Source organism: Scyliorhinus torazame, chromosome 7, assembly GCF_047496885.1.
Source record: "Scyliorhinus torazame isolate Kashiwa2021f chromosome 7, sScyTor2.1, whole genome shotgun sequence".
In the NCBI taxonomy this organism is placed as follows: domain Eukaryota; kingdom Metazoa; phylum Chordata; class Chondrichthyes; order Carcharhiniformes; family Scyliorhinidae; genus Scyliorhinus; species Scyliorhinus torazame.
Genome location: NC_092713.1, coordinates 149,232,091 through 149,255,600, shown reverse-complemented (window position 1 = coordinate 149,255,600; position 23,510 = coordinate 149,232,091). Strand labels below are relative to the sequence as shown.

The 23,510-nt window shown below is 47.1% G+C and overlaps 1 protein-coding gene across 4 annotated transcripts in view; it reads right to left on the bottom strand.

Moving 5' to 3' along the window:
- The window catches only part of astn1 (astrotactin 1), a 4,064,875-nt gene that overhangs the window by 239,877 nt on the left and 3,801,488 nt on the right, over window positions 1–23,510 (bottom strand). For all 4 annotated transcript variants that reach the window (XM_072511608.1, XM_072511609.1, XM_072511610.1 and 1 more), the window contains one exon: window positions 4,923–5,080. In XM_072511608.1, coding sequence (XP_072367709.1) covers window positions 4,923–5,080 — 158 coding nt within the window. The remainder of the gene's footprint in view (window positions 1–4,922; window positions 5,081–23,510) is intronic.

Genomic DNA, 23,510 nt, shown 5'->3' with positions numbered 1-23,510 from the left:
ATGAATGAGAGGTGCACGCAATAAAGAGAACAAAACCGAGGTACTTTGGAATTTCACTGGCTTGTGAAACAATGTATTGATTGGATAAAACTGTCATTCATGACTGTTACCCATTCGGAAACACATGTATTCATCTAAAGTAGCCGAGAGTCCAAAGGGTCAGCCATGCTGCTTAAATTCACTTGCAGGCAGCGTCTTTCAACCTTCAATTATCCACAGAGATTCAGTGAATCCATCCTAATCTAATCTGTTTTTCATTTTCTCTTGCTACCCCCACTGCACACATAATATATTCATAATGTCCTTAGGCTGGGTGGTACAGACAAATCCGGAAATCTGTCTTCACCACTGAATATGAGAACGAGAATGGACCTGATACTAAAAGTGAATGGATGGAAATGGATGCAGAAATAGTCCTCGATAGGACTAGGCACTTTGCAAACGTTAAGATTCTCGAGCAAAAAGAACCTTTTTAATATTTCCAGTGATTCAAACTCTTTATTGTAATGCAAGATGACTGTGCACAATGCCAGGACTCACAAGACTGACAGCCAAACCTTGCAGTGAGAGGAACAATACCCGGGGCTAAACACTCCTGCTGAGGTTGTTCATAACATAATGGGGTGCAAACCTTGCTGAAAACACTTGGTGTCCCCTGCCTTGTTTTCTTTCCTCTCTTCCCCCGATAATAGTTCAGCCGGTACTTACCAGATCTTTGCTCTCTCATCCTGTTGCTCATTCTTCATGGTCCTGGATGATGTATGTTAGCTGGCTATTGGACTGTGGGGACGTCACAGCTGTCCATACCCTGTTCTCAGTTAGCACGCAAGCAAATGCATATTTCCACAGTGGACAGCCGTCCGGAACAGGAGTCCTACCATTTCTCACCCCTAATCCACCCCTCCAAATCCTTCCTTTCTCCAAGGGAGTGCACCGTTGGTGTTCCTCCAACTTAAATCAGGTAACTGAACATGACCAGGGCTCAAATCTGTGAAACTCTTGGCTTGCAAAGCTCAGTATTACAGTGCAAGTAAGTAGTGACTATTCACAGGGGCTTAAATACATCTGCAAATCTATTCTTGTTGTCCACATGCTAATCACAGTAGACATTAGCTTGCATGCAGGGAGAAGTACATTGGGCAACAATTGCAGGCAGACACAAACATACCGTATACAATGAATACACTGGGGAAATACTCCTCATGAAGGGAAGATCATTCAGAAACGCTTAACAACTTCTACCTTTTGGATATATTTTACAAATCCCATCAAGGCTCCACTTAATCAGAGGAATTATTGACAAGGTTTGTAGCTACATGAATACCTGATTTCTCCATCAAAAAAATCAGGTTTAATCAACGTCAAACACTGCTGTAATGCTAGCTGTCAGTGACAAATGTTGCAACGATACAGAGAGCCTCTTGATGTATTATAGATGGAGTGATTCAAGGAGCATTCAGCTACCGAATGATGGTCTATAATTTCTTCAATTGTGTACACTATGGGAGCTGCTGCAGCAACAAACAAACAACAGTTGAAGAATTAGTGAATACCATTGTTTCAAGTGACTTATCAATCTTTTTCAAAACCATTTAATTAAGTTTCTCATCTTCAACAAATTTAATTTCCTCATGAGCCCAATTCCAGCAGCAAAACCTATCTGTATTGAGATCGAGGCTGGTCAACAACTGAACCAAATCCAACCAGACTTAAACCGACACAGGATAGCCACTGGGCTCAATCTTAGTTACTTCAATCAACACAAGTCAGTAAACCGAGCTCTCCACCGGTTAAAGTCATACCGAGCACAGAGAAAGGTGGTCCTAGGTCCAACCACCTTCAGCTGCTACATCAATGAGCTTCCTTCCATCATAAGGTCAGACGTATGGTTGTTCATTGATGATTGCATAATTAAAGAATCACAACAGTGCAGAAGGAGGCCATTCAGGCGATTGAGTCTGCACTGACCCTCTGAAAGACTACCTAGGCCCAATCCCCGCCCTAACCCCATAACCTTGTCTAACCTTTGGATGCTAAAGGACAACTTAACATGGCCCATCCGCCTAACCTGCACATCTTTGGACTGTGGGAGGAAACCAAAACATCCGGAGGGCCAATGCAATTTGCAATTCCTCACACTGCCTCTGAAAAAAAGAGTCTAACCACTTCCTCCCAACATTGTGGGAATTATTATCACCAAATCCCCACAACCAACATTCTGGGGGGCTGGGGAGACAGCACCATTGACCTATAACTAGAGCAGTCACATAAATACTGTGAGACTATAACAGTAGGTCAGATTATTATTCAGCAAATGACTCAACTCCTGACTCCACAAAGCCTTTTCATCATCAACAAGGCACAAGTCAGGAGTGTCATGGAATGCTGTCCACTTACTTGAAGGGTAAGTCAAAGCAATCAGTGTGACAGGCAGCTCATTCCATACCTTAAATGTTTGCTCTTTTCACCACTGGAACACCGTGGTTGCAGTGCACCAGTTGCTAGGTGCACTGCAGCAACTCGCCAAGCTTTGAATGAACTGCTCAAACCCACAACCTCTATCACCTTGTTGCAAACCATGCTGAATTTTGAACATCGAGCCATTCTCTTACTGGCAGTTTGTCAAAATCCTGGCGCTCCCTATATAACCAGCACTGTGAGTGTATCCACACCACACTGATTGCAGTGGTTCAAGGAGGCAGCTCACCATTACCTTCTCAAGGGCAATTAAGCATGGGCCTTGCCACCATTTCTTTTTTTAAAAAATATTTTTATTGATATTTTCCAACCTTAAAAGTATAACAGTTTAGCACATAAGGCACATGATATTTACAAAGTAGCAGCTCAAGTGTGTCTGATATTTACAAACCAGTTCTTATCTTGGGCGGAATTCTCCGCAATTGGCGCGATGTCCGCCGACCGGCGCCAAAAACAGCGCGAATCAGTCCGGCATCGCGCCGCCCCAAAGGTGCGGAATCCTCCGCATATTGAGCGGCCGAGCCCTAACCTTGAGGGGCTAGGCCCGCGCCGGACTGATTTCCGCCCCGCCAGCTGGCGGGAAAGGCTTTTGGTGCCCAGCCAGCAGGCGTAAAAATGACTTTGCCGGACAGTGCATGCGCGGGAACGTCAGCGGCCGCTCACGGCATCCCCGCGCATGCGCAGCGGAGGGAGTCTCTTCCGCCTCCGCCATAGTGGAGACCATGGCGAAGGGGAAGGAAAAACGTGCCCCCACGGCACAGGCCCGCCCTCGGATCGGTGGGCCCCGATCGCGGGCCAGGCCACCGTGGGGGCACCCCCCCGGGGCCAGATCGCCCCCCCCCAGGACCCCGGAGCCCGCCCGCGCCGCCTTGTCCCGCCAGTAAGAGAGGTGGTTTAATCCACGCCGGCGGGACAGGCATTCCAGCAGCGGGACTTCGGCCCATCCGGGCCGGAGAATCGCCGGGGGGGGGGGGGGGGGAGGGCGCCAACTGGCGCAGCGCGATTCCCGCCCAATATCCGGTGCCGGAGAATTCGGCAACCGGCGGGGGCGGGATTCACGCCAGCCCCCGGCGATTCTCCGACCCGGCAGGGGGGTCGGAGAATCCCGCCCTGATGTATAACGGTTTTTACAAGTGGTTCCCCCCCCTTTACTCTCCTCCTGTTGGAGGCATGTTCTGCTCTTTTCCCTTTTTTCCCCGGCTGGTGGTTTTATTCTTTGTTATTTGGTGGTGGGAGGGGGGCCTGCGTGCTTCGATTTGTCGATTTGTGCCTTCCTTGGGATCCCTTCCCTCCCTTCCCTCACCTCCCTGTTTTCTTTGTCTTTCTCTCTCTCTTTCCGTCTCCCCCTCTCTTCCTAGTTGCTGTTTGCTTTGTCTTGGAACAGGCTGATGAATGGCCCCCATGCTTTGTGGAAGCACTCGTCCAACACTCGGATGGTGCACTTGATCTTCTCCAAGTGGAGAAATACTGACAGGTCTGCCAGCCAGTCTGCAGCTTTGGGTGATGCTGCCGATTGCCAGCAGAGCAAGATTCTCCGCCGTGCGATTAGGGAAGCAAAATCCAGGGCATCGGCCCTCTTCCCCATATGCAACTCTCGGGCACAGCTCCACCCTCACCCCCACAACCTTGGACATCGCCTCAAAGAAAGCAGTCCAGAACCCGACAAGTCTGGGCCGGTAGAACATGTGGACATGGTTGGCCAGGTCTCCCTGGCACCGTTCACATTTTGTCTTCCACCTGCGGGAAGAACCTGCTCATTCGGGTTCTACTCAGGTGGGCTCTGTGCACCACTTTAAACTGCATAAGGCCTAGCGCAGGAAGAGGTGGAGTTGGCCCTGCTCCATTTCTGAGCAGACTCTGAACACACAAAAACTGAAGATAGATCAGTAAGTGAGCCACAATTGAACTCATGTCAATCCAAGTTGATCAATGGGTTGACAAAACTTAAATTATTTTACATCCAGGTCCACCACTGACGAAACCAAATCTGAATATATTCCCCCTGAATGGCACAGAATCTGAGCCAAATTTGAGTGTGTTCAGAGCTGACAAGTTTTCAACTAAGCAGATCTTGAGTGTCAAGAGTGGGGCAAATTGTTGTCAAAATTGAGTTAATTTAAGTTAAGAATTGTCCATGCAACTTTTAATGTCTAAAGAATTGTGCCCTCCATTTCAATTCAAAGATCATTTTGTTATTTCTAGTAAAGGACCTTTTTCCTGAATAAATATTTCAATGTCCTGCTCATCCCAGTGCACTTACTTTACCTCTAGCTGCTCTGTTACTGACAGTATATTCCCTATTAAAATAGGACAGTCAAGTATTTTTTGAAAGTACCTCAAGGACACATTTTTAAAGTAGATCACGTTTACTTAACAACTTTCATCCATCTCTAGTTTTAACTCTTCTGATTGACAGCCAAATGGACACCATGCTCAACACTCACCTGTCTCTACCTTGGACATTTCTGCGCGGTCGGTGATGGTGACCCTTTCCAAGCTGATGAGATAGTCTACAATCTTCACTCCAATTGCAGGCTCTGTGTGGTCCCACTCTAAAACCACCAATGAGCTACTTGGCTCATGAGCCAGTGATAATCTCAAACTGGAGGGACAAAAAACAAGGATTTTATTAAAATCACCATATAAATGACAGCTTCCATGAAGTGCCATTAAAAAGTAGAGAATAAACACACAACAAAGGGTATTGTATACTTCATCTGTGCGAATGTAGGCTACACGGTGTATTAACCAGATCATGGATTAAAAATTCTTGGGGACCTGGGTGGCAATCATAATTGAGGCCTCTTCATATTGTCACGGTTGAGAGGTGAAGAAAAAAGATATACCTATATCTTCTTCAGCTGGACTATTTTATAAAATCATTTTTTACATACCTCTCAAATGGACAATTGCTGAGGTGACAAGATGGTTCCAGTTGGTCACATTCTGCCTTCCGGAATGTTCTTAGAAGTTTCAAAGTTAACAAAGGCCAACACCTCAAATGTCTGGAATGTAACACGCTTTAATAACTCAGAGGATGCTGGTGCTAAATGAATGTAGTTTTATTTAACTATCTGCAAAGTTCTGCTCAAGGCAGCATATCATTCCCAATATTGTCCTTGTTGGGAGAACTACCTACAGCAGACCCTGATTTGGGCCTGCTTTTATCTTAGATCATAATGAGCCCCAGATGGGTGGCCTCCACCCCCAATCTGGAAAGCTCGTACTCCAGGAATCCCATGGGAGAGCAATGATAGTTTCCCCTTGGTCCTTGTGGGGGTTATGACACATTCATTGCACAGCATGAATATTCCAGCGAAGCTAACACAATGGCCCAGCAGATGATCAGTCTGCTCCAGCCAACTTCAAACAGAGACAACCCTTTACAAATCTTAATCTCCAATAATGGTGCTAATGGCCGAAGCATTAAATGTTCTAACACATTAGTTTCAACAAGGGACTAGATTCTCCGTTTCAGCGGCTAAGTGCTGGCTCAAACGGAGAATTTGCGGGTGTTTTACGACCTGAGAATCGGCGCTGAACCCTCACCGATTCCGGTACCGATGAGGGGCCAGCTGCGGCGCCAAAAGCGGCCGGGTCCCTGGCCGCGCATGTGCACGGCGACGACCTGCAGCCGCCGCGCCATACAACCGGCCACTTCCTGGCCATCCCCTGGTCACCCCCCACCAGTCCCCCCAGCCTCGCGGAAGATCCCCGGCCAGGGCACAGATCCCAGCCGAGTATGGCGCCGCTGGACACAGTCCGCAGCCGCCACGCTGGGTTCCCGACCACTGAGACCACACGTGTCCCGCATGGTCGAGAACTCGGCCCATCGGGGCGGAGCATCGCAGGAGGGATTACCGATGACGCGCCAACGCCATTGCAACAGCGCGCAATGCGCAACACGATGATGCCATTTCAGAGGGGGCCGAGAATGGCTGACTGGAGCCAAATGGCGCCAGCCCTGATTTGGGAGTCGGAGCCCATTCTCCACCCGATCACTGATTACGATATCGGCTTCGGGCAACGGAGAATCCAGCCCAAGAGAGCGTTGTTTAACAACCCAAAAACATGGTCAAGACTTGGGCCAGCTGATTCCCTTACAGTCCTGAGACCTTATAGTTCAGTTACTGTTTGATCTCCAATAATCAACCAATATCCCCTCTGAAGGAACATTTCATTTGACTTTTGACTCTGGACACACGCAAAACTCTAACTTGTATTTTGTATGAACCCTCTTCCTTTTTGCTTATTCCCCAATTATTCTGTGAGTGCAAAAGGGAAGACACTGCAAAATCCCTCTCGTGTATATGTATGTGTAAAAATAAATCAATTATTTTTATGTTATTGTACCTTGAGTTAGATGTGCGAATTATTCACAGAAGATTGGAACACTCAAAATTTTAAGGTTGGGGAAAACATTTATATAGGGGAGAAATCAGAATTTAATAAACACCTTTTTGTTTGCAGACAGGTAGTGAGGAAATCAGGGCAGTTTAAACCGACCCCTCCCTGTCCATAACAACATTGATATAGAGCCAACTAAAGAATTTGTTTTTAAGGAGAATCTTAAAGGAGGAGAGGGGGCTGAAGAGGTACCGATGTTTGAGAGGCAGAATTCCACTGCATGGATATTTGGGGCAGGATTTTCCATTTGGCTGTGCACTCTAAAATCTGTATCAAATCCAGGTCTCGACTTTATACTGGGGCAACAACAGTCAGCCATCAGGAGTTTTACCAGATTGAAGCAGATAAATAGCCAGAGCACTATTGTGGAGGGAACTGTGATTGTAGCTATGGTAAAGTAGGTATAGTGATTGTGGCGGTGAGGGAGGAGGGATGGAGATTGATCCCAGAGTACTAGCCCTTCCCCTATCTGTTATCAGCAGGCCATTTCCAGGCATATTCTATGCTCCCAATGCTACATTGCTGCATTAAGGTGGCACAGCAGTTGGCATTGCTGCCTCACAGCACCAGGGACCTGGGTTTGATTATGACCTTGGGTGACTGTGTGGAGTTTGCACATTCTCTATGCATCTGCGTGGATTTCCACCGGGTGCTCTGGTTTCCTCCCACAGTCTAAAGATGTGCAGGTTTGGTTAATTGACCCCTTAATGTCCAAAGGCTAGGTGGGATCACGGTAAATGGCAGGGGGAATAGGAGCTAGGTAGGGTGCTCGTTCGGAGGCCCGGTGTGGGCTCGATGGGTTGAATGGTCTCCTTCTGCACTGTAGGGATTCTATGAAGATGCTGTGATTGGTCTCTTAATTGAGTTAATACGCGACTCACTGCTTGTGGATGGATAGCTGTTCCTGGCATGCCAGCCAGCATCAGGAAGTTCCATGTTTGTCCACTTCCATTCCCATCACCATAACGGCACCAATATCCTTTCCTAGGTGTCTGAATGAGCAGAAGGAAGGGAGGGATGCGGAAAAATTTAAATAATGGTAAATGGGGCTGGATTAAAAGGGGCAGTGCCATGAAAGGAATTAGATGTAAGGATAACCTGATGGTCAGCAATTCCAAGAGTGATGGATGATCAGGACATGGTGCAGGTTAGGGACTGGACAGTAGAGCTGAAGTTTACAGAACATGGGCTTTACTGAGATAGCTAAATCTGGAGATAGCACAGACATGTTTCAATGAGGCGATGAGTGTTATAGAGTTGGTAATAGGTACTCCATCTGACAGAGAGGAGAGAGTTTCAGAAGCTCAGGTCAGGGTCTAAGAAGATTGTTAGTTTGGAAGCAGTCTGTGTGGCCAGGGAGCAGGACAAATTCAATGGTGAGAGTACACAAATTATAGAGGGGGATAAGGTAGTCTGACAACACTGATACAGCAGAGCTGGGCAGAGGTGGTGGATTTTGACTGTGCAATTAGGCCCTAAGTAGGCAATTTATGTTGTCAAGTGCAGCTTGCAGATGAAGCAGAGGAGGGCTTAAGGACAGATTTTTGGGGAACTCTGGAGATAACGGTCCAGGGGTAAGAAGGGAATCTATTGCTGGAACACAATCAGAGTGGAACCAAGTGAGTACATTCTCCCGGAGCTGGGCAATGGAGCATCGATAGGGGGCGATGTAATCATATGTGTCAAATGCTGCCTAAAAATTGAAGAGGAATGGGTTGGAAACCACAGCATGATCATGGCCACCGAGTACACCATTTGTTACTATTATAATGACCATTTCCAAGCTGTGATTGGGGTCCAAAACCTGACTGGACTTCAACAATAACTGAAACAACTGCAAGCTTGCTTTTTGTAGCACTCAAATTTGAGCCTTTGTCTATTTCACAGCCCTGCACCCATTATAAATGAAGAAGGTGCACATGAGGGGAAAGAGCCTTGTCCAGATTTGTGCAATTCAGGTCATGGATCCCCATTTATTCATAGGATTCATAGTATTTACCGTGCAGAAGGAGGCCATTCGGCGCATCGAGTCTGCACCGGCTCTTGGAAAGAGCCCCCTACTCAAGGTCAACACCTCCACCCTATCGCCATAACCCAGTAACACCGCCCAACACTAAGGGCAATTTTGGACACTAATGACAATTTAGCATGGCCAATCCACCTAACCTGCACATCTTTGGACTGTGGGAGGAAACCGGAGCACCCGGAGGAAACCCACGCAGACACGGGGAGAACGTGCAGACTCTGCACAGACAGTGACCCAAGCCGGGAAACAAAGTATTTAATGTGGTAGGGCAGCACGGTGGTGCAGTGGTTAGTACTGCTGCCTCACGGTGCCGAGATCCCAGGTTCGATCCTGGTTCTGGGTCACTGTCCATGTGGATTTACACATTCTCCCTGTGTTTGCGTGGATTTTGCCCCCACAACCTAAAGATGTGCCAGGTAGGATTGGCCATGCCAAATTGCCTTAATTGGAAAAAATGAATTGAGTACGCTAAATTTACTTTTTAAAATGTATATTTAATGTGGCAAGCACATTCCTTCAGTATAATATCCTCCTGCAAGAAATTTACTATGTAGTGAGTAAGAGCCATGAAGTTACATATCTGACAACCACTACCAGCAACATTCCACTGGAAGGTCCAGCAACGTCCCACCAGAATCTGCCTTGTGATGTCTGTTTTGTCACTGATGGAAATTCACTGAAACTTTATATTATAAATCAAGCAAATATTAAGATTATTAACTAGTGCAGAGTGATTTAAAGTTACCTTCCTTATTATTATCACCACTGTTTGCTTGAATTACACACTAAAGATTGTGCAATTTCTATGCCCTTTACTCCATTTATATGGCTCCATACCACTGCTGTCCCAAGATCAGTGTTTTCCTAATCCAACATGGAAAAAAGTGTAGTTTAAGAGTACCTGGCATAGTCAAGGTTAATGTGGGACTGGGAAAGAGGACCTCACACAGCATGATGTAGAGACACATAACCTCAGGCTAGAGCCAGTTGTAGACTGGATAGAGACCTGTGTAGAAGCATGTATGGAGTTATCTCCTAGCTTGCTTTGTATCCCGTATATATGTTAAAGTTATGTGTTATCAATAAACACTTGCTGTTCTACCGACTCTTGTGAGACCTACTGAACGTAAAAGATTTAACAAGAAGCATTGGTTAATTTAGCAGGAAATAAAATAGGGCAAATAACTGATGTGAGTCAATCAAACCACTGGGAAATTGCAACTATTATACAGTGCCAATGTAACAGTGGAAAAGGATAATGAATTTCCAGAGGTAAGGATTTCAGACTAGAAAAGGGCAAACTTCACCACATGAAGAAAGCAATGAGCTGAAGAAGAAAAGCTAGCAAACAGCTAATGGATCAGCAACTAGGATGGATCAAATGCAGCACAGGTATATTCACACAATGCAGAAGTGGACGGCATTGATGGATAGTTTTGTTGGCATAATAGAGTCTGAAGCTGAACTGAAGCTTAAAAAAAAGATGTATGATAAGATGAGCTGACACTACTGAAGAAAATCACGAGGAATAAAGTATAGTGGGAGATGAAAAGAAAGGTTAAGAGGGCAAAAGGGAATTTGACAAGTCTGGCAGATAGCATGAAAGGCAATAGTCAGGGCTTTTAGAAGCATTTTAAAAGTAACAGAATAAAAAAGGTGAGACGATCTTGGATGAAGATAGAAATCTCATTGTGATGGCATGACGAAGATCTTAAGTACTTTGTGTGGGTGTTTATAAATAACAATGGAAATGGAAATATAGGAATTCTGGAGGATGATGCTGAAAAATTGTTCTGTCTAACTGTAACAAATGAGCAGAATTTAAAGTGGCTCAGTCACTGATATCATGAAACACACTACTGGAGTGACAGAAGGTTTCAATCAAGATTTTGCATCATCCTTAAACATGTAACTAGTGTAGGGGACAATAGCATCATCAATGCAACACCTCCATTCAAAAAAGGAGAGAACGGTAAGTCAGGTAGCTACATCTGATTAGTCAGTTTGGGCAGATCTAGAAGTGGAGATTTAATTTGTGACCATTTTGAGATACTTTGCCTAATTAAAACTGACACACGTTTGGCAAACACAATAGTGTTTTCTGAAAAAGTGACATGCTGACTAGATGAAGGGAACGGAGTAGCTGTATTTAAATATTCTGACGTTGGATGGTGGAAAACACAGCCCATCATTGATGGGCGGGAGGGGACAATTGAGTCCTGCATTTATGCAGCCAGGGAACATTTCCAGGGCCTTCTCAGAATATTTTCATGTTGCAAAGCCAAACACGCGAAAGGTAGCGGTACATCCAAGATACCTCACAAAAGGATTGCTACTAGACATATGGTATAAGAGCAATCTCTTGAGCTGTCCATATTGACAATAAGATGTCCTACAATGCCAAGTTAAAGTCCAACAGGTTTGTTTTGAATCACTAGCTTTCGGAGCGCAGCTCCTTCCTTAGGTGAATGAAACCATATACTCACAATGGGAAATAAGCAAGAATTGCTGAAGGAAGTGTAACTTTCAGCATACTTTAAACATCAGCGTTGAAATTAAGAGGGGTAAGTTACCAAACTGAAAGTCTATCCAGTAATAGAATCTGTTCTATGTGCCATGTCAAGAAGCTCTTTTACGACACTCTGGATTAGTATGCGGTTAATTCCAGCCCCACAGACCCCGAAGTCCCAACACAAGTGAATTAACTAATAATTTGTATAAGGTTTCTGATATCTTCAACCCTTGACTTCTCCAATGACTTGCAGGCACCAGATTTGTAAGTGAAACACAACTGTTTATTTATAACAAAAAAAGAGATAAGACAGGCAATACCTATAATAGGATAAAGGAGAGCTACTCTACTACTCCCCCTTTTACTGCCCCACCCTCCACCTAAACACATACAAGAAAGACACACACAGGAGGGGTAAAAATAATAGGAATTAAAATGTGAAATGGAAGATGAGTATCCTTGCTTCGGATGTTCAATTTGTCCGTCGAGGATGTGGAGTGATTGGAACTACCGTTTGGATCGCTAATGAGGATCTTCTGTCAGGGATGTTCAGTCAGAACTCCCAGCTGTAGGATTCCCTCACAGCCTCAGACCGGTGTAATTCTTCTTGTTTCGAACTCCACCAGAGTTCTGAGATAAGAACAGAGTTTCCCACACGATATTTTAAAAGGGGTTTTAAACTACTGATCCTGATTTCAGCTGGAGGCTTGTCTGGATTTTCTTAAGATTTTCTTTGTCAAACCACTGAGAGCTGTCTCAGCCTGAGTTTTAATGACTTTGTTTCCAGCCTCACTAGAATGTCCTCCGGCTTTACTGAGGAGGATACAGGATCTCCAATCGGGAGTCTGAGAGAGATTCTCCTCTTCAGGGAGAGAGAAACTCAAAAGAGCCTCCTTCAGCTCTGAGTTCAAAACAAAATTAAATGCAAAAACCAGTTCCACAGAGGGAGGAACATTCCAGAATGGTTGGCACCAATCAGCATTAATTGTCAGCTAAGGCCCAACAATGTAAAACAGCATTTTGGCCAACAGCCAAGTCCATCATGATGGGTCATCACTAATGTCAGACCAACAGTACATCCTGCTGGAGTGCCCTGGATTTTATTAAATTAGAGATGAAGTCCACAGGTGCCATTAATTGTCCAGGTACAAAAATTGAAATGGCAGAATAACAGAAATTAAAAGGAAAAAAACAAGGGCAGACAGGGATTCACAGGAGGATCCTTACAGCTCAAGCACTTTCACAAGGGTGGGTGGGGGGGGGGGGAATTAAATATATATTAAGAAAGAAAGAAACGGTAAAAGACAGTTAAAATGAAATGGGATGAAAACAAATGGTTCGAGGTGGGGTAGAGCTGTTCATCTGAAGTTGTTGAATTCGATGTTCAGGTCGGAAGGCTTCCCCCAATCTTATCCACCTTTCCTTCACCTTTCTCCTCTTTGCTTCCCCCTTCCCCTGCCCCCACATCTACAGTTCATCCTCTGATGTTAATTTCCCTGCTGTTTGATCTTTCACATCTTTTGTTCTCTCTGGGGTCTGCCATTAGCACTCTTTCCCCTTGGTTTCTGTGGCCATTAGCACCCTGAGTTTCTGTGGCTATGACTCATCTTTCATTCTCACTCCACAATTTAAATATTTCCCACTCTCTCTGTCTGTTAGCTTTGAGAAAGAGTCATCAGACTTGAAACATTAGCTCTTTTCTCTCCCTACAGATGCTGCCGGACCTGCTGAGATTTTCCAGCATTTTCTCTTTCGTTTGTGTTGGTAGTGGTATTGTTTCACCACTTGACCCTCTACAGGACTGCAAGGTGGAGGTGCATGAACTGCTCCCATGCCCATGGTAAAGGCTGGGTGCAGGCAAGTGCAGCTGAAGCTGAGTGAAGTGCTCAACAGGCGGAGTTCCTTCCAAGAAGTTGGCGATCACCTGTCAGGCAGTGAAAGCAAATTCTATGAGTGGAGATTTTCTCATGAGCAGCAGCCTTTTGCTTGACCATGGCTGGAGCTCTTCAATTTCAATGATTGAAACATTCCCAGCCTGCCAGTTTTATTGAACAAACTAATCCTGCCACGCACTTGCCTTGGCAACCCTAGCGAATTGCTTGCAGGTCAGAAAATAGGTGCCCTCTCTGTGAGAAGCAGAATTGAGGATTATAACAGCTCTTAATTGGTTACTTAGATATCCTAATCAATGCCCTGACATATTCAAAGGAGTTCCCCATTCACCTACAATCTGCCTCAGTGAAACCCACAAGAGGATCCTGACCCGACATAACCTTTAGGGTGCTGAAACCCCGAAACCATGCCAACCTGCTTCTCTTTGTCCAGGGAAATTCCTCCCTCACTTACCTCAGCACACCTCTCTCTCTCTATGGGTGACAGAATAACAAAGACAAACATTGAGAGGAAGGACTGACAGAATTGGAAGGTGAAAAAAAGAGGAGTGACATTAAACATAAAAACAAATTTAAATCCTGCCATGGTAGAATTACCATAATTTAGTTTCAAGGTGACATCCATTAACCCCAGATACTTGGCTTTTTATTAGTGGATGAACAAGATGGGCTTTTCATCTATATTCGCCAAAGCATAGTCTTCCTTTGAGTGATCATCATTATTTTGACAAAGAAATATTAAGTGCTTCAAAGATTGCACTGAACTTATATTAGTGGATTGAAATTACTTTGTAGCAATGCTTTCATTTTAATTACTGTCAATTTGCCCCAGTCCATAAATCAGAAATCTGCCATTACGGATCCACTCCTAGCACTTTGCTTGATTAATGCAATCACGCAGCCTGATAGTATATAAAATATTCAAGCACAATACCCAAAAGATCATTTCTGTTAAAATACCATGCATTATTGAAAAGGAGCCCCTCCCCACTCCACGGAGATAAATTCAAATCACAAATGTCTGGTGTCAGATAAGTCGACTCCTGATCTTTGGGGAATCCTAAAGTGTCCTTCCTACCACCAAACTGCTCCAGTGACAGATGGTGACCTGCCTCAAGGATGAAAGGCATTTCTAGTGATGGACTGTGTTCACTCAAATCAGTTTAATTGTTAAATGCATTCACTTCACTTTTTTTCTTTTTTTAAACCGGACACTTGGAGGAATTGGCTCCCGATCTCATCTGGCCCACCACAATGCAAGCATAAGACTTCAGCAGATTGACTATTCAACCACGGGGGCCCGAAATATACTCTCCTTGCCTGAAACCCCACTTTGTACACTTCTAGCTGGAGCGTGATCAGTCCCGGCAACACTGCTGAACTTTCTCTTCCTGATCTCGTGCTCGGGGGACAACTGGAGCATCACCATTGCCGGGCCAGTCAACAGCAAGTTGTTCGAAAAACATTGGGGCTCTTTGCTCCTGAAAAATGAATACTGAGAGGGCTGACCTGCTGGGGTTTCTTTTTTAAGTTCTGAAGAGTTTTAACAGGGGGAGCAATGTTTTCATTTGTGAGAGAGTCTTAAACGAGGGACCAGAAATAGAGATCCTTCATACCCAAAGAGGGAAATTACTGCATGGAGTAATTGAGGCAAATAGCAGGGATGCCTGGAAGGTGAAGGTAAATAATCACATGGTGGAAAAAGAATAGAAGTACATAGAAGAATAGAAGAGGGGCATGGTAGCACAGTGTCTGTGTGTGTGTGTGGGGGGGGACGGGACACGGTAGCACGGTAGTGGTTAGCACAGTTGCTTCACTGCTCCAGGCTACCAGGTTCGATTCCCGGCTAGGGTCACTGTCTATGCGGAGTCTGCACATTCTCCCCATGTCTGCGTGGGTTTCCTCCGGGTGCTCTGGTTTCCTCCCACAGTCCAAAGATGTGCAGGTTCGGTGGATTGGCCGTGCTAAAATTTCCCTTCGTGAACAAAAAGTTAGGGTGGGGTTACTGGGTTGCGGGGATAGGTTGGAGGTGTGTGCTTGGATGGGGTGCTCTTTCCAAGGGCCGGTGCAGATTTGATGGGCCGAATGGCCTCCTTCTGCACTGTAAATTCTACGATTCTATGATAGGGTGTAATGTTGGCTGAAGAGAATGGGAGGAGCTTCAAATGGAGCTTCAAACTGCCACAGATTAGTGAGGCTGAGTAACCTGGTCCTACCCTGTAACTTCAATGTGAACTTGTCGTTCAGCTACACAGATCTGGTAGTCAGTCTGGAAATTCTTACAGGATTCTGCAGGCTGATCTCTCGCTCTTTGCCCAATTCTCTGGGCCTCTCTCTCTCTCTCTCTCTCTCTCTTTCTTTCTTTCTTCCTGGCTGATTTCCCTGATGGCTTTCAGGCCTCTTCCCTCTCCTGGGAAACCCTTCAGCTCTTAAATTAAAGCCAAATGCTACAGATGCTGGACACCTGAAATAAAAACAGAAAATGCTGGAAAAACGCAGCTGGTCTGGTGGCATCCATGGCGAGAGAGACTCTGAAGAAGGGTCAAGCGGACTTGTAACTCTGGCTGAGATTTTCCAGCCCTGTCCTGGTGAGACACTCCCAACCCCCATTCCCCCCACGGCCCAGCCACAGAAGATTCACCAACCCAGCCAAATCATCTGGGACCAGGCGATCCTGACGGTGGGCCGGGCTAGAAAACCCTACCCTCTGTTTCTCTCTTCACAGATTATGCCAAACCTGCTTAGTTTTTCCAGCATTTTCTATCTTTATTATCTTAGCGTTTTTCCCCTCCTTAAGCAGCTCTCAGGGATCCCTCCCTCTTTGGTTTTTCTCTGTCCTTTGCCACAGATTTCCGGGATCTCCACAGGCTTCTCCCTTCCTACATCCTGTGCTCTTGTGCAGCCAATGTTGCTGCCGGTGTCTCTCTCAACCCGGTTGATCCTGCGCATTCACTCCGCCTGTACACTTCCAAATTTAGTTGTCACCTTATTGCAGGTCCTGGTGTTGGCTCTCTCTCAATTCTCATCTTATGGTATCTTCTGTCCCTCACTGGGGTGCCTAACACCATCCCACACACAACAAATGACTCAGTTTCCATGGGTCCTCTACTCTGCTTTTCATTCACTGTTGTGTTCTCCTGGTTATTGACACTCCATTTATAGTATTTTTTTAAATTTTGCTTGAATCACTGTTATCTTTTGACTTCTACTCAGCCATGGGGAAGCCCTAGCACCCAGGCTCCCTGAGTAAGGGTTCTCACTTGCTACAAAATTCAGATAGCATGCCTGGGGAAAGAATAAATACAGGAAACTCTCCAGTTTATTTCATTATCCCATTCGGTCTTCCTCACATTTAGAACATGACACTAAACTTCAATGGCCAAATAAATATACCAAACAGTAATAAATTATATGTATAGTGGTGATGACACATTGTTTTAGAACAGTTGCTAAGCTCAAGTATGCTCATATAATATAAAATAATCAATTGTTTGGATTGGATTGGATTGGATTTGTTGATTGCCACGTGTACCGAGGTACAGTTAAAAGTATTTTTCTGCGAGCAGCTCAACAGATCATTAAGTACATGAGAAGAAAAGGGAATAAAAGAAAATACATAATAGGGCAACACAACATATACAATGTAACTACATAAGCACTGGCATCGGATGAAGCATACAGGGTGTAGTGTTAATGAAATCAGTCCAGAAGAGGGTCATTTAGGAGTCTGGTGACAGTGGGGAAGAAGCTGTTTTTGAGTCTGTTCGTGCGTGTTTTCAGACTTCTGTATCTCCTGCCCAATGGAAGAAGTTGGAAGAGTGAGTAAGCCGGGTGCGAGGGATCTTTGATTATACTGCCCGCTTTCCCTAGGCAGCGGGAGGTGTAGATGGAGTCAATGGATGGGAGGCAGGTTCGTGCGATGGACTGGGCGGTGTTCACGACTCTCTGAAGTTTCTTGCGGTCCTGGGCCGAGCAGTTGCCATACCAGGCTGTGATGCAGCCTGATGCATGCCGAATTTCCTTAGTTTCCTGAGGAAGTATAGGCGCTGCTGTGCTTTCTTGGTGGTAGCGTCGACGTGGGTGGACCAGGACAGAGTTTTGGAGATGTGCACCCCTAGGAATTTGAAACTGCTAACCATCTCCACCTCGGCCCCGTTGATGCTGACAGGGGTGTGTACAGTACTTTGCTTCCTGAAGTCAATTACCAGCTCTTTAGTTTTGCTGGCATTGAGGGAGAGATTGTTGTCGCTACACCACTCCACTAGGTTCTCTATTGCCCTCCTGTATTCGGACTCATCGTTGTTCGAGATCCGGCCCACTATGGTCGTATCGTCAGCAAACTTGTAGATGGAGTTGGAACCAAGTTTTGCCACGCAGCCGTGTGTGAACAGGGAGTAGAGTAGGGGGATAAGTACGCAGCCTTGCGGGGCGCCGGTGTTGAGGACTATTGTGGAGGAGGTGTTGTTGTTCATTCTTACTGATTGTGGTCTGTTGGTCAGAAAATCGAGGATCCAGTTGCAGAGTGGGGAGCCAAGTCCTAGGTTTTGGAGCTTTGATATGAGCTTGGCTGGGATTATGGTGTTGAAGGTGGAGCTGTAGTCAATAAATAGGAGTCTAATGTAGGAGTACTTGTTTTCGTGATGCTCTAGGGATGAGTGTAGGGCCAGGGAAATGGTGTCTGATGTGGACCGGTTGCAGCGGTATACGAATTGCAGTGGATCAAGGCGTTCTGGGAGTATGGAGGTGATGCGCTTCATGATCAACCTCTCGAAGCACTTCATTTCGACTGAAGTCAGGGCCACTGGTCGGTAGTCATTGAGGCACGTTGCCTGGTTCTTCTTTGGTACCGGTATGATGGTGGTCTTCTTGAAGCAGGTGGGGACCTCGGAGTGGAGTAGGGACAGGTTAAAGATGTCCGTGAATACCTCTGCCAGCTGGTCCGCGCAGGCTCTGAGTGCACGACCAGGGATCCCGTCTGGGCCCGTTGCCTTCCGAGGATTCACTTTCAGGAAGGCCAATCTGACTTCGGAAGCTGTGATGGTGGGTATGGGTGAATTATGGGCTGCTGGGGCACTCGCCAGCGGTTTGTTGGTTACCTGCTCGAACCGGGCATAGAATGCATTGAGTTCAACGGGGAGGGGTGCGCTGCTGCCAGAGATACTATTCGGCTTCGCTTTGTAGCCCGTTATGTTGTTTAGTCCTTGCCACAACCGCCGAGAGTCTGTTTGTGACTCTAGCTTGGTTTGATATTCTCTCTTGCCATTCCGGATGGCTTTGCGGAGGTCATACCTGGATTTCTTGTATAGGTCAGGGTCGTCTGCCTTGAACGCCTCAGATCTGTCCTTCAGTAGGGAGTCAATCTCGCGATTGAGCCATGATTTCCGGTTGGGGAACGTACATACTGCTTTCTTTGGCACGCAGTCGTCCACACATTTGCTGATGAAGTCTGTGACGGTGGTGGAATACTCATTTAAGTTGGTCGCTGAGTTCTTAAATATGGACCAGTCCACTGTCTCTAAGCAGTCACGTAAGAGCTCTTCTGTCTCCTCGGACCAGCACTGCACAACCTTCTTAGCTGGATACTCCCGCTTGAGTTTCTGCTTGTATGCCGGGAGAAGGAGCACCGTCTTACGGTCTGATTTCCCAAAGTGCGGTCAGGGGATGGAACGGTAGGCGCCCTTGACTTTTGAGTAGCAGTGGTCAAGAGTGTTGTCGTCCCTGGTGGGACAGGAGATGTGCTGGTTGAATTTTGGCAGTACACTCTTGAGGTTGGCCTTGCTGAAGTCTCCGGCCACGATGAACAAGGCCTCCGGGTGTTTTTTATTACTGTGTATAGTTCGTCCAGCGCCTTCCTCACTACTGCCTGGGGTGGGATGTAGACCGCTGTGATAATGGCTGAAGTGAACTCACGTGGAAGATAATATGGGCGGCACTTCACGGTCAGGTATTCCAGGTCTGGGGAGCAGTAGGTCGCCAGAGTCGCCACATCCAAGCACCAGGAGGAGTTGATGAGGAGGCAAACCCCTCCACCCTTCGTTTTGCCTGATGATGCCGTGCGGTCCGCCCGGTGAATTGAGAAGCCTTCAGGTTGTATGGCACAGTCCGGTGAGGCAGAGGTGAGCCATGTCTCTGTGAAACAGAGCACACAGCAGTCTCTTACTTCCCTCTGGGAGGTAAGTCTGGCGTTACCTCTTTGCAGCAATATTTATCTGTTTCTCAGTGTTGCAGAAGCTCCCTGGCCTGACTATATACGCTTTTAAAAGCTACAAGCTCCCTGATCTGAGCAAGAGAAGTAAAGACCTTCACAATGAGGATCAAACAACTTTCAGCAAATTTGCTTCAATTTGTTAAAAAGTGCCAATGTAGCACATATTTGAAGAAATTGTTCCCATTTACAGAAGGGTCGGGAAAGAGAGGAGTTGGGTGTAAGGTGAATGTCAAACTAACCAACGGTGACATGAGGAAAATATTATTTTTCATAGTGAGAGTTTAGGGTCTGGTAGGAACTGCCTGAGAGTATGGTGGAGGCTGATTCCACTGTGGCTTTCAAAAGGGAACTGGATCAGCACCAGAAGAGAAAACAATTACAGGACCTCGGGGTAAGGACAGGACAATGGGACAAGATGAGTTGCTCTTACAGAGAGCCAGCATGAACAGGACAGACCCAACATCCCCCTTCAGTGTTTTGACCATTGACACGGCAGCACAGTGGTTAGCACTGTGGCTTCCCAGCGCCATGGTCCCAGGTTCGATTCCCGGCTAGGATCAGTGTCTGAGGCGTCTGCATGTTGTCCCTCTGCCTGCGTGGGTCTTCTCCAGGTGCTCCGGTTTCCTCCCACTCGTCCCGAAAGATAGGTAATTTGGACATTCTGAATTCTCCCTCTGTGTACCCGAACTGGCGCCGGAATGTGGTAATTAGAGGCTTTTCACAGTAACTTCATGACAATGTAAGCCTACTTGTGACAATAAAAGATTATTATTAGACATGGGATCTTGTGGTGCCGTGGGTAGCATCCCTGCCTCAGCTTGAAGATCAGGGTTCAAGTCTGTGATGAATGTACGAAATTGTGATGCATTATATTTTATATTTGTTGTGGTAATGTTCTTAAAACCCATGGTTTAAGAAACATACAGTCAGTATATCTGCTAAAGCTGTGATAAAGGGGTCATAAAATTGAGATAATCATTGTTTCAACCATTAACTTGTTGGCCAATGGAACATTGTTTTGATTATAGAGGACCCCTGGGGTGTAGATAATTTATGAGGAGTAGTACTTTGTCCTGGAAAAACAGGCCATGGGACATCAGTGTGAGACCACCAAAGAATGCCTTTTGATGTAAATAAGGGGTAGAGCCAGGTGTGTCTGTAGATTGCAGTTTGTCATAAGAATTTAGTCTGACAAACAGGGCTTCAGCTAGCTCCTGGTAGGTTCTCTCCAGGGTCTTTGCACAGAGAAAATCAAGTAACCTGGATTGTTAACTTTACTTATAAATGGTCTTTGAACTATATTGGTTTACTTAATTGGAATATATACAGTTGCAGGTGCAGGGAGTAAGTTAAAGCTTTTCTTTTTATTAAGAAGTGTTTTAACTGTTAACTGTAAAGTTGTTACTTTTCATTGATCCAGTGTTTGAATAATGTGTGTTTTAACATAAAAGATTGGTCAGTGTTATCACTCCTGTGTTGAAGTAGTCTTTCCTCACAGTTTTACAAATTGTACGTGTCCAGGATACAAATAAATCTCACTCCAGGATTTGAAGGCCAAGGAAGGTACATGCATAACATGGTCAAACAGGTTGACTATCAATTTTTTCACAGCCCCCTGGGATAGTGCATGGTAAATTCCTGCCCTACTTGATCCGGAGTTGCAACAACCCCAGGACTAGCTGCCATCCAGATGGGTTTCGGGCTTCGGACAGCCCCATCGATCGTGGAGATGCAGTCACAGAGCCAGGGACTGCATGAAGGGTTGTCGGCAAGCATCTAGCACCTACAGGCACAGGTGAAGGAGTCCAATTGGGTGCAGGAGCAGGATATGGTGCTGGCTCTGCGTGCCACCCAGGCCAACACCGCACGGGTGGCGTCCATGGTGGAGGCCTTGGGAGGGTGCAGGTTTTGGCCATGGATCAGCATGTCGTAGGCCTGGGGCAATCTGTGCAGGCAATGGCCGAGGCCTCCAGGTCAGGGTTTCCCTCTGGTCAGGCAGCCATGTGCCAGAGCCACCTGGACATTACAGTAGCGCTTCTGAGCGTGGCCCAGTCACAGTGCGCCATGGCTGAGAGCATCGGCGGCTTTGCCCAGGTGCTGGCTAAAGTGGCACAGACACAAGAGGGAGGTGGCCTCGTCCCAGAAGGAGATGTCGCCATCATTGGCTGATATGATACAGAGGCAGATGGTGGTGGCACAGTCACAGCGTGATTTGCCGCAGTCCAGAACCGAGATGGTCCATGGCCACGATCGTGCAGACCCTGATCGAGACAGCAGCAGGCCTCCAAGACTAGTGTCGGCAGGTGGTGGGGGAGCCTCAGGGGTTAGCTCTGCTTGCACCCCCGTCCCATGGAGTACCCAGGGGCCATCAGGCACCCCGAGGAAGGATGAGGTGATGGGACACGTGCCGGTCCATTCAGGGGGGGTGCCGGAGCACCGCAGCCCCTCGGACTTCCCCTCCCCTTTCCCTGGTGCTTCTGCTGAGCAGCGGACAGAACAGGGTGGCACCACACAACTGGGATACCCGAGCAGCAGCAAGGCCTATCCAGGCCCCGACACCCCAAAGGGGACCCAGGTCACAGGGTGGAAATCACAGAATGCCGCCTCCATCCTGATATACGGTCTGGGGATCCAACTAGACATTGCGGTAGGGCCTGTAAGGCCAGAAAGTTGGATACCAGTTAAGCTGGCAAAGGTGCAGGGCACAGTTTAGAGATCAGGGGCGGGATTCTCTTATCCCGCGGCAGAGTGTCCACACCATCGTAAACTCCCTCGCGTTTTCTGACTGCATGAACGGGCCAACCCCACGACTACTTCGGGACCGCAAAAGGGGCCAGCCCGGCACTGGAGCAGTTCATGCCGTCAGAAAAGCCAGCTGCTGATCCCGGCGCGTACTGGGCATGCGCAGTGCCTTCCTTCAATGCGCCGGCCCCGAGTCAACATGGCGCAGGACTACAGGGGCCGGCGCAGAAGAAACAATGCCACATCGGAGCCCCCCCCCTCCCCCCCCGGGGTCAGACCCCCCCTCCCACACCGACAGGCTGCCCCCCGACCCTTCCACGCTGGGTTTCCGCCCGCTGAGAGCAGGTGTGGACGGCACCGGTGGGACCCGGCATTTTCATGACGACCGCTCTGCCCATCCCGGGCCGAGAATCGGCGAGCCGGCTGCGTAGAGCGGCCCCTGGCCGGCGCTGGGCCAACCACACCAGAGCCAAAGGCGCCGATTCTTTGCTCTGCGGAGAATCGGGTGCTGGCGTCGGGGCGGCATGGCGCGATTCGCACCGGTCGCAGGGATTCTCCGGCCCAGCCCCGGACTGAGAGATTCCCGCCCAGGGTCTAGGGCACATATCTGTAAATATGTTGTCACATTAACCACCTGTGCACAATGTTACTGTCATGATATACATCTATGTATATAATGGAGTGCAGACAGGCAGTGATTGACACACAGGATGACCAGTAAGCACACAGAACAGAGCAGCCAATCACCAGACAGGACACGACCACTATAAAGCCAGAGGGCACCCGTTTTCCCGCGCTCTCGGGACCCAGCCTCTGAGACAGTCAGTGTTAGTGAGCTGGCCAGTGCAAACACCATGTGGTAGCTAGTAAGTCTGGTTAGGCTAGTATCAGGTCTCCAGTCAAGTCAGCATAGTGTCAACCCACAGTTGAACATGTATAATCGTTTAGATGTTAAATAAAATTGTGTTGCATCTTATCAAGTGTTGGAGGTCTGTCTCTCGCTAGTCTGCATCAAGTGCAGTCTACATCGACCCAGCCTACCCAACACATCATGGTACCAGTGAGTGATGCTCAAAATTGACGGACCAACATTGAGTGAATCAGCGTTGACCAGCAAACAGCCATCCGGTGACATGGAAAGCGTCCGCCCTCCTCCGCAGCTCCGCATCGCTGGCAACCTCGGTGCAAATTGGAAGATCTTCAAACAAAAGTTCCAACTCTATCTAGAAGCCACCGACCTCGAGG